Source organism: Lissotriton helveticus, chromosome 10, assembly GCF_964261635.1.
Source record: "Lissotriton helveticus chromosome 10, aLisHel1.1, whole genome shotgun sequence".
Lineage (NCBI taxonomy): Eukaryota > Metazoa > Chordata > Amphibia > Caudata > Salamandridae > Lissotriton > Lissotriton helveticus.
In genome coordinates, this window is record NC_136071.1 from 303,490,540 (window position 1) to 303,501,877 (window position 11,338).

Below are 11,338 nucleotides of genomic sequence, written 5' to 3' on the forward strand. Positions count from 1 at the left end.
AGGCTATTTTGTTCTTCGGTACAATTTTTCATTATTGCTTCATTTTTGGACTTATTTGTCTATCATTTATAGTTATTTCAAGTTGCTCATCCCTCTAATATGTTTATTTTGTTTGATGGTTTCCTTGCTATTTTTATATAACTATTGTTATAAGGTTGTACCATGTTTCTAATTGCTTCAATAAAGCTATTTAAACTCAACTGTGTCTGCTGGGAGTACAACCACATTAGAAACATTTTGAAATGCAGTCTAGTTTTGAATGCTGGATCTGATCCTTGCGAGGGTAAGATTACTATACAATGTCTGGCTATTAGGACGTTGATACAAAAATCTGGAAGAACAACTTATTAGAATGGGCGAATGCAGATGATCAACATATTAAGATTACTTTTAGGGATGATGGTGTGGTGTATAATCTGATCACTTGGAAAATCTGATCATGATAATGATGGACCCATCCAGTGACAGGCAGCCCTGATTGGACATGGCTGCACACTGGGGGGGGGTCTGCAGGCACTACAGCTGGTGGGTAAGAGGTGGGCGTTCTGGAAAGTTATGGTTTATCAAATGAATGCAACAGTACAACTTGGTGTATCTGTAAGGACATGGTTTCTCATGTGGAACTGGTTAATTTAATTTTTTATGGATGAAAGCAGCAATAAAAACAATTTACAAAAAAAAGAAGAGCTTTTTATCTCCTGTAGTTGAGAATGCTTATTATACTGCTTCTTTGTCTGAGGATAGTTTAAGTTATACAATCAATGCTACGGCAAAACCAAAGGCTTCTTAAAAGTATTGTTTCATTCGTAAGTACCGTGAGCCAAGCTCTAAATATGTTCTAAAGAAAAACAATTCTTTCATCATCCCTCTCACACCCTTCTGTATTTTGTGCTGAACTTTTGAACATTATGTTTGTCCTCTCATGCTCAATTTACATCAAACAGTACTCATAATACACACGTAAATAAAAACTCCTATTTGAAGTCTGTGCTTGTAGACCACAGCATGAATCGGCAACAAGGCACAAATGCACTCTGGACAAATTTGATGCATTGCAGTGGGAACTGTGAGAAGTTGCCTTACTGTTTATGGTTTCAGCAGAGTTTCCACCTCACTCCATGTCATCAGGACATTCGTTTTCCAGTCCTGGGCTTTTATTAGACTACCTGGGGCATAAACCGGGTCTGGGGGCTCAGTGGACTAGTGCATCCACTGCAAGGGCCTGTGTTCATCCTCATGGTCACAGGTTCAAATCCTGGTGGGTCCACTCAGCGTTTCACCCATCTGAGGTCGATAAAAGGAGGACCATTGAGTTGGGTAACAGTAAACATCTGTTATTCAGAGCCAAGAGACCTCGTTGGGGTGAACATGTGCTTTACAAATACACATGTTATGTTAAACTGCATTGATCTTGATTTGCTTCCATTGAATTAGTTCAATTAACTGAATTAATGTCAACGATTTAAAGGAGAAAAGCACAAGAATGGAATATTGGCCCCGCGAACATGGATTGGTGTGATGGGAGTGGACTAGTGAGGAGGGGGAAGAGAATGGAGAATGGTGTGTGATGCTGCTCCTGAAGCTGATTCTTACTGCTGAAGATGCTCTGCTGGCTAGTGCTCTAAGTGGCACTCCTTATGACCTTTTTTGGTACAATATAATTTCTTCATTTTACTTGAACATGTACTATTCCTATGTTGTGACAAAGAAGTCCCCCGCATGGTGACAGACGTGTACCCCTACCCTGAGTGACCCAGGTGCAATGGGCTCTGGATACCGGGTTCTAATTTTGTTGTTTTGGGCAAAGTTCAGATCATGCTTTTGTGTCAATGACATAGGCCTGTCTCATCGAATGCAGTCTTGTTGGAACAGGAGGGGCACCCAGAGTGCTACCCTCACACTGATGAAAGGTTACTGCCTTTGCCAGGAGTTAAGCAACATGAGTGCGCTGTTGACAGCAGATTGCATAGTGATCAGTAAAAGTGAACAGGTTTTTTACCTGTGTCACTCAAGTGAGGCCTACAGGCTCACTTATGTAAAACTCAACTGCTGTGTGCTTAACTCACCCTTGGCCTACATCAAGTTAGTAAGTAGCGCTGGGCAGGGGCGTAACACAGGCCCACGCATCCCCTGCAGTGCGGGGGGGCCCTCAAGCTCAAGGGGGCCCCCTCAGCACTGCACTTTGGTCTGAAAGCTCCTAATAGAGTCCGGAGGGGGCCCCTCCATGTACCTGGCAGGGGGGTCCCCTCAATTATCATTACGCCACTGGCGCTGGGCAGCACATGTGTGTTGTATGCATGTGCTCAGTGTATGTGTACCTGTGAAAGGTACAATACACGTAAGACTCTGGGTTCCATTTTAGCAGATTCAGGACAGACTGTAGAACCACAAGTAAATAGAGGAAGCCCCTCCAGACGGATTTGCAGAGTGCTATATTTCTGTAAGCTGTGTGGGACAGGCATTGGAGGAAGAAATGCTGCGCTCTTCAATAAACTTCAACTGGAGCTTTTTTATTCAGAAAAAGGCCATTGTAAAGGTGCCTGGCACATCTGAGAAAGAAGATGGGGATGATAGGAGAAAAGTAGGTTTATGGTGCCTAGGGTAACCTTTTTATACAGATATCGCTGTGGCTGACATCCAGGCGCAGACCTGTAGCCACTCTCATGGCCTGTGTTGTGGGGCTATATGATTTGGAGTCACTACAGCTGTGACAGACTGCTTTCTGGAGAAAGGGAAGGACAATGGAGTGAGCACTTCAAAAAGAAGCAGACCCCCAACACAAACTCCAAAGACTCAGACTCTAAATCACATTTTGTCACAGTTCACTGATAGAATATCAATGCTAAAAACATCAACGTAAAAAATATCGAAAGAAATATATAGAATGGAAAAATATAAACTCCCTATACTTAAACAGGTAAGTACAAAAATATTTAATCAAAAATATCAAAGCTAAAAATATGGATGTAAAAAATATCGATATTACATATATTAAATATAAATATTATCTTTAACAAAATTAATTCAATTTAATATACATTTTAACTAAATATAAAAAATAAATGTAATTTAAAAAATATAAACATGCAAACACAGTAAATTATACATTTACATATATTTACTTTAAAATAATGTGTTAACTATTATCTTTAATTTTTAAACTTTTATATCATATAAAAATAAAATATATACATATGTCAATAATTTAAAATAAAAAAAATTCCATAATTAATTAAAACATGAAACTATTAAAACAAAATTAAAACGTACATTTTGCAATACAATAAATACAACAGTAGGGAAAATGTTGGACAGCAAAAGATTTAAATTTACTATTCCAACTCCAGGGAGTGCATTCGTAGGGAAAGTGCTGGATAGCGGAGAGGTAAAAATGATTATTGCCACTCCAATGAGTGCAACAGTAGGGAAAGTTCTGGATAGCGGAGGGGTAAAAATTACAATTCCCACTCCAGTGAGTTCAACAGTAGGGAAAATGCTGAATAGCAGAGAAACAAAAATTATTATTCACAACCCAGTGAGTGCAACAGTAGGGAAAGTGTTGAATAGCAGAGAAACAGAAATTACTAATAACATTTAAACAATTGAAAACAATTAAATAATCTTAAAAATAAATAAACAATATTTTAAAAATATACGATTAAAAATATACGATTGAAATTTATTAAACACATAAAAAGAACACATAATATAATGTTACTTACATATAACAAAAAGGTACAAATATTATATACAATAAATTAAAAAATATAACCAAACAAATTATTTAAAACATTAATATATTTCTTTTATTTCCTATCCTATAACACCACACCAATAAAAAAAGACTTCAACATTTGTATTTAAATGTATGTCCATATTTAACATAATTAATAATGAAATAAAAAAAATAAAAAAGAGATGATAAACAGTCATTGATTACAAATTCTTTAACACTGTAATATCCACAACACAAACCCAAAACTAGTTACACAATTACCATAATTAATTACTAATTAATTAATTTAAATTAATTAACAAGTAATTAATAATTCATCAATACAAAATAAATTACTTCCCACCCTTCCCACCATTTACACCTATAAACACCACAACACACACCTGAAATGAATTACACAATTAGCCTAATTAATTAATTAATTAATTTTAATTAATTAACAACTATTTAGTAATTCATCAATAAAAAACAAATGACCTCCCACCCTTTCCACCTATAAACACCATAACACACACCTAAAATTATTTACACAATTTTCATCATTCATTACTAATGAATTAGGGTAAATTAATTAACAACTAATTATTAAATAATTAATAATAAACTAATTTACACATTTAACACTATAACATCACAATTAAAGAAATATGAATAAATACAAATTATTCTATACATGTTATATAATTAAATTACTTCCCACCCTATTCCCCTATAAACCCACAACCCGATGCGGAACTATTAATGCAAATTTCAATTAAAAAAATTAAAAACTACTAAAAATAATTCATACATTTTATATAATTAAATTACTTCCCACCTTATTCCCCTATACACCCACAACCCATTATTTAACTAAAAATGCAAAATTCAAATAGAAAACAAATTAATAACTGCTAAGATTTTAACACATGTAATAAAAATACAAACAATTCTTATACAAAAATACAAACATCACACACATATAGAATATATACTAAAATACATAACATTAATAAAAAAACAATATTTTTAACAACTGCATTTTTGCAAACGATATTAAACACTTCAATATTTTTTTAATCAATATTACTTACCTAAAATCGATATTCTTGACCATGAGAATTTGTCTGTCGATATTCCTGACCCACTATATTTTTGCCACAATATTTGTTCAATTCGATATTTTTTACCCGATATTCTGTCTCTGCACCTTTGTCACATGGCTCATGCGTACATTGTCGTTTTCTGTAAGTTGGCATGAGCACGTTGCAGCTTGCCTGCTGCTTTGCCCACTTTACTACAGGCATTTGTTTTTGTAACACTTTCTAAGGCTGCTTTCACATGAGAACTCATTGTTATGTTCACTTTATGCAGGTTCCTGGGATTAGGTCTGAACATTGTGAGCAAGGTTGAACAACAATGCTCCTTGTTATTTTTTTCTGATTAGGCCTTAGCACTTAGACAAAACATACTGATGCAGCTGTTATTTGGGACAACGTATTTTGGTCTTAGGGGGATACACAAATAGGAAGCACACACTTAAAGAGGGACCTGTCCAGGGAGAAGAGCGAAACAGCACCTATGATGTAGATCTACACTCTTTAGGCTAAGGTATTGGGTCTGCTTACAAAGTCCAGAGATCTTCTAATATATAATAATACTGCTTTTTAGCAAGGGGAGGGAGGTTAGGCTCTATTATCTTTTCATAATGACATCTCCCATCATGATATATGGACTAGCTGCTATGCTGACAATGCATGTTTTCTGCTTGTTATGGCACGTATACTGCATGTTAGGGCACGTTAGTTATGACAAATATTTGTAATGATTTTGTGTCGCTGTCAGAACTTATTGTGGACAAGTACAAGAGAGTGGGCAAAAGGGTGTGTCTTGTTACCATGATTCCTGAGAAATCTGGGAGTGTTGTGTTCTGGGGTGTCTAATCATTTGTTTCTCTGTGAGTGAGTAGGAGAGCAAACGAGACACAATAGCTAGTTGGTTCTGGGCTAATGGGTACCAAAGGTGGTAGGATGATTCAGTCCCTATACACCAAGGTCCTATAATCCTGCGCATAGTTCTGTTTTTGGGCAGAATCCCTGCAACAATTTGGCATCTTGAAAGGGGCAATAAGAAGGGGAGCTTGAGGCCCCCAGAATTGTCAGCGGCCAAGCTGCCAGTCGGGCTGTGTGAGGATGAGCTCTGCAAGACTTCTGCCTGTGACTAAGGCTAGGGACTAATGCCTGCTAGTCTCCCTGCTGGCTGAAGAGACATCACCAGGGATATCCAAGACGAGCTGCCCTTGGAGCTTGGAGCACTTGCCTGCCTGCTTGCCAAGACCAGTGTGCCTTGTGAGGAAGAGGAGAGCGCTAGAGGGAGTGAAGCCTAGTGGGAGGTCCTGGCAAGTGTATCACTGTAAAGAGGTGTGAGGAGATGGCTGCTGCACTGATCGGGTCATTGCCCCTGTGGAGGTTCAAGTTGGTGACCCCGTACACCAGTGGGGGCCGTAGTGAAGTTAGCCGTGGTCAGCATCACTGCTGTGCTGATCGTTCCATAGCCCTGTGCGGACTGAAGTTGGCTGCCCCGTATGCCAGGAGGAGTCACAGTGAATATTACTGCCAAATTAATTGGGCTGTAGCCTGCCTGGGGAGGAAAGTCAGTGACCCAGTATGCCAAGTGAGGCCACTGGAATGTACAGGGACCTTTGCCTGGTTCAAGCTATCCTCATGAGGAGAAGCTGCTGTGGTGACCCGTGCAGGCCAGGGACTCTACTGAGGATTGGAACCGGAACAGCGAACCTCATACCTGTGGGAAGGACCACAGGAAAATACTGTCTCACAGGAGGAAGCGCTGTGGATGCCCATCCACTGCCCTGTAGAACCGAAATACTACTCAGCCAACAGCAGCTGCTGCCACTCCCCTAGTAGCCTCCGGTCATGCCAACCTAGCAGGAGGGGGTAAAACTGGTTGCAGGGATGGAAGGCCCCGGGGAAAGTTATTCTGCTACATAGAGCTTCAGTGCTCTAACACTTATGAGTTTTATCAGAGTCTGAGTGGGACTCATCAGACTCAGACTTCTAGTGAGGCCTAACTTCAGTGTCACCTATTGTGAATGGGGAATAATCACTACCGCTAGTGAGAAGGAAGTGGGACTGAAGGATCAGCCTATTGAACACTAGAGCCCTGACCTCAGGAGGCTGTGTATGCCCGATTTCACTTTATGTTCGTATATAAATCTCCTTTTGTCATAAAAGAAAGTATTTTGATTGGACAATCATTTATTGCTGGAATTGAACATATTTTGAGTTGTGAGCCTCTGTTCACCTCCCCTGTATCTATCTCCCTCCGAGAAGACTTGGACCGCTTGACCTGCGCTTCCACTGAGAGTCAAGTCTTGAATGTTTATTTTTCCCAGTTGCTCAGATTCCATGGAAGGTCGGGCCTCCGGATATCAGGGGTAAAAGGACTCAACCACCATGGTTGGGCCCAGTAGCTCCTGCTTGCCCTGTGGCCGTCTGAAAGGGTTTCTGATGACACCATAGTACTCATTCACTGTAGATTGGGGACAATCCTAGCCACATTCCTTTCTAGTTTGTACTAATTATCAAATCAGAATTGAATAAATTACCCTTAACCATCTCAAACCCATGAACAAACTTGCCTTCAAAGTGTGTGATCATTCATCTTCTTGTCTTTCAACTAATAATACAATATATCCTACCAAATGGTATGTTAGTGAGATATATGTTAGCAAAGCGCTTCATTCAAAAAGGCAAAAATTTGAAAACATGATCAAACTGAATTATTTGCTCCTTAGCCTTGTCGCACCTAAGATACACAAGGCATACAGACAAACAACTTTAATAAAGCCCCTGAATTTTGATCCGAGGAGTTAATTGTTCTATACAAGCTAGTTGGAGAAATACAAGATAAACAATGTGTAAGAAGTCTAATCCAATAAACAACCTGCCTCTTGCAGCAGCAACTGCAACTGAAACTATCAACATCAGAAAAGGGCTGCAGAAACCTACATCACATAGTGGACTATTCCATAACCTTTCTTGCCCTACAGAAATAAAAGGTGTATACTTTCTTTCATCTTCCCTTACTATGTCTGAAGAACATATTGGGGCATATTAGCAAGGGCGATATCGCCGCTTTAGCTGGACTTTTCCCCGCTAAAGCGGCGATATTTTTATCGCCCTATTAGCAAGATGTCGCTAACAGCAGTTAGCGACAGCTTGTAGGCGATAGCTACAGGTTTGGGGCCCGCTTTGCATGTCAGCGATATTTATCGCTAATGACATGCAAAGTGGGCGTACCCAACCTGTTAGCGACTGAAAGCAGTCGCTAACACAGCTATCGCCTATTAGCAAGGCAGGCGAAGCGATACAAAAAATCGCGGTGAGCGATTATCGCTAGAAATTAACGCCTGCTCAGACCATGACTTAACCTGTATATCCAATGGGAGGTGGATATTCAGGTTAAGTCCCCATTAGCGATAATGCCTGAATATCGCTGGATTTCCAGCGATATTCACGTATTGAGCCACTATCGCCGGATATTTTATCGCTTTAGAGATAAACGTTGCTAATAGCACGTTATCTCTACGATAATATCCGTTGATAGGCAGCGATAAAAAAAAGCGCTAGGCGCATTTAGCGATAATTATTGCTATTTGTTGCTAATATGCCCCATATAGTCTCCTTTCATTGACTCTCTCTTCCTAATGCCAGTACAGATTCAGAATCAATCGGCAGCATCCCGTTAGCGCATGGCTGAGAAGACAAAAGGAAGTAAGACAGGAACATCGGTTGCCTTTTCATAGGGATAAAAGTGTAATAAGAAGGCAAAACAAGTGACGTGGCGATGAAAAAGAATTTTCAGCAAAGATGAAAGAAACGGACATGAGGAAATTGGAGAGAGAAAATATGGGGTTCAAAGAGTGCAGATGACATGAAAGGATGAGAGGACGACAAGGAGAGGTGAAGAAGAAACAGCGAGGAAGAACGGGTCAGAAAAAAAAAAAAAGAAAAGATAGAGAAAGAGGAACATACGACGAGTCACATGAGCAAAAAGGGCTGATTGGGGAGGATGAGAGAGCAGTATTGGTGGATGTGCAAAGCACAACTCGAGCCTGGCTCTGGTCAAACACCCGGCTCTCGTCCAATCCTTGCAGCATCAGGGATTTGGTGAACCACAACAGAGCCACGCACAGGACTCCAAGTCCTTCAGTCTTTAGTTCCTCGTTACAGCTTCATCTTGCCATGAGGGCTATAAAGGGCTTAGTTCATAAGTGAATGGGTGTTTTGTTCCTGAACTTTTCCCACTGAAATCTAATCTGAACATTCTGTGGTCTCTTTTTTGGTATTAATTTACCTTTCTTGGGAAGCTGGACAGGATATCGACTGCAGCAGAATGCCGTCACCAGAATATCGAGGGACAAAACATCGAAGATGGAAGGGCACAGAGGAAGGCAGGGATTTATTAATAGTAATTCCACATCTATATGGAGGATAGAAAATGCATACACGCCTCCTTCCTATATTCTGTCCCGAAATCTCCTTCGATATTCACAACCTACACCTGCTGGTCTAGTCCTGCAAAATTGTATATGTTAAATTAGTGGGAACTAGTCTGATTATCAAAAAGATAGCGTGCTCTGTCTTCGTATGCGCTTCATTTCGTACCATAGTGAACACGCGCATTTTTTAATCCACATGTTTTTTCGGATTTCGTTATATATATATATTCCTCAAATATTAATTCTCATTCTATAGCTACTAATTTTTTTTCGGAATAGTGCTTTGTATGTAAATCCACGATGTTTTGTAATATAACATGCATTTTGTAGGTTGACTTCATTGAATACAGTGCATTCCCAGAGTCATTGGAAGATATTTAAACAGACGGCACAGTTCTTTGGTGTTAAACTTCAGACAGAAGGCTGTATCTGTCTAGTGGCTGAGCCTGAAATGAAAATTTAGAAACCCCGAAACATGTGCCCCTACTTACACATTTGACATAATTGTGCGATTGGTGCAAAACATTTACGTAATTGCGCCTCGTTTTCCTTCATTGTCGAAATTTGAGAGCATCTGAAAATAATTCGGTTCAGGATGTGTGCTGTACAAAGCTCTCACTTGAATACAGTTTAAATCTCTTCATCTCAGGCACATTTATAGGGTACACGAGAAACTGCTTAGCCCTGGGTACACTCAACGGTGTAAAACAAATTGATGGTGCTCCACTGCAGAATCTGGCAAGGGGCCCCTAAAACTTGATGTTCACAGATACTGCTTGGCCTGAATGGATGTTGCAAGGGCTACAGGGGCCCGCGTTACGCCCCAACTTCGGAGAAGCAGAGGGGAAAGACGAAAGGAAGCCTGGAAACCAGGGTTCGAGCCTTAGGTCGCGTCCACATCCTGTGATTCTGGGCAAATCACTTAATCTCCCCGTGCCTGAATGTGTAATGTAAATACGATGCTCATGTAAAGCGCTCCAATACCTTCGGGTTGAGTTCGCGCTATATAAAATATGCACACAAAAAAAGGAGAGAGAAGAGGAGAGAGAAAGAAAGAAAGAGGGCAGGTAACAAGGAGCGACGAAGGAGAAAAGAGTGAGGCGCTTGCAAAAAAAAGTCCGATAAGGGTCAGTGCTGTCACAACCAAACACAAAAAAATAAAAATTCTCACGTGCCTGATTGCCCTTGATCCCAACACCCAGCAACCCGGAGACAGAGCTCGTGTTTCGGTCCCCGTTGTAGGTGTTCACAGCTTCCACGATGGAACTCTCCTCGTGCCTATTCCCAAGTGACGCACAGTAGCCACCTGACGCGAGCGCGAGCGCCAGAACCGCTATCCACCACAGCTCCATCCCCGCGCGCCTTCTGTCTCTCTGTGGGACTTGATAGAGCTGCGCCGCGCGGGCACCGCCTCCCTTTGGCTGAAGGCTGTGCATGCTTGGCCTGGAATGCGGCCCGCCCAGAGAACGACTGACACAGGTGATTTTCCGTCCAGACAGGTGACTGTCAGTCTTATGTACCCGAAACATCGCCTCGAGGGGAAGCATGCCAGGGCTAGACAAGGGCTCCGGGCACTTCGGGAGCCCGAAGGCGCTGCGGTGAGGTAACTCCAGGATTGCACAATGCCAGCTGTTTCGGTATGTTTGATTTTCATCAGGCTTGGTCTCTCAAGCGCTTTTGTGTATATAAACAAACAGAGAGGTAGATACTCAGAAGAAGGCAAGGACGGCATAGCAGAGTCGGCGAGATAGACGTGTTTGCATTACTTTGTGAACCAGGAAATGCATGTATTAAATAAATCGACCAAAAAAGAGAGAAATGGAAAACACAATAAAACAAGCTTTGGCAAAGCCAATAGGTTCTGCCTAAGCTCACTTAGGACCCAAGGTATTGTTAGGGCTACTGGAATTATGCGTCAGGAGAAGGCCAAATTATGCAGCAGGGTTGAGTAAAATGTGCGCCGAGAAAAGGCAAAATATGGGGCGAAAAAAGGCAAATTGAGCGGCACAAAGTGGCACATTTTGTAATAGTATTACTTCATTATTTATTTTGTAATTTTTAAACTTGGTAACGCTGTTTGGACAAATGGTTGCACTTCATTA

The 11,338-nt window shown here is 40.7% G+C and overlaps 1 protein-coding gene across 1 annotated transcript in view; it reads right to left on the minus strand.

Annotated features, from left to right (window-relative positions):
* Positions 1-10,818, minus strand: part of LOC144783765 (uncharacterized) — a 122,637-nt gene extending 111,819 nt beyond the window's left edge. The window contains exon 1 of the mRNA XM_078662457.1: positions 10,412-10,818. Coding sequence (XP_078518583.1) covers positions 10,412-10,783 — 372 coding nt within the window. The 5' untranslated portion in view covers positions 10,784-10,818. The remainder of the gene's footprint in view (positions 1-10,411) is intronic.
* Between the last annotated feature and the right edge of the window lie 520 nt (positions 10,819-11,338).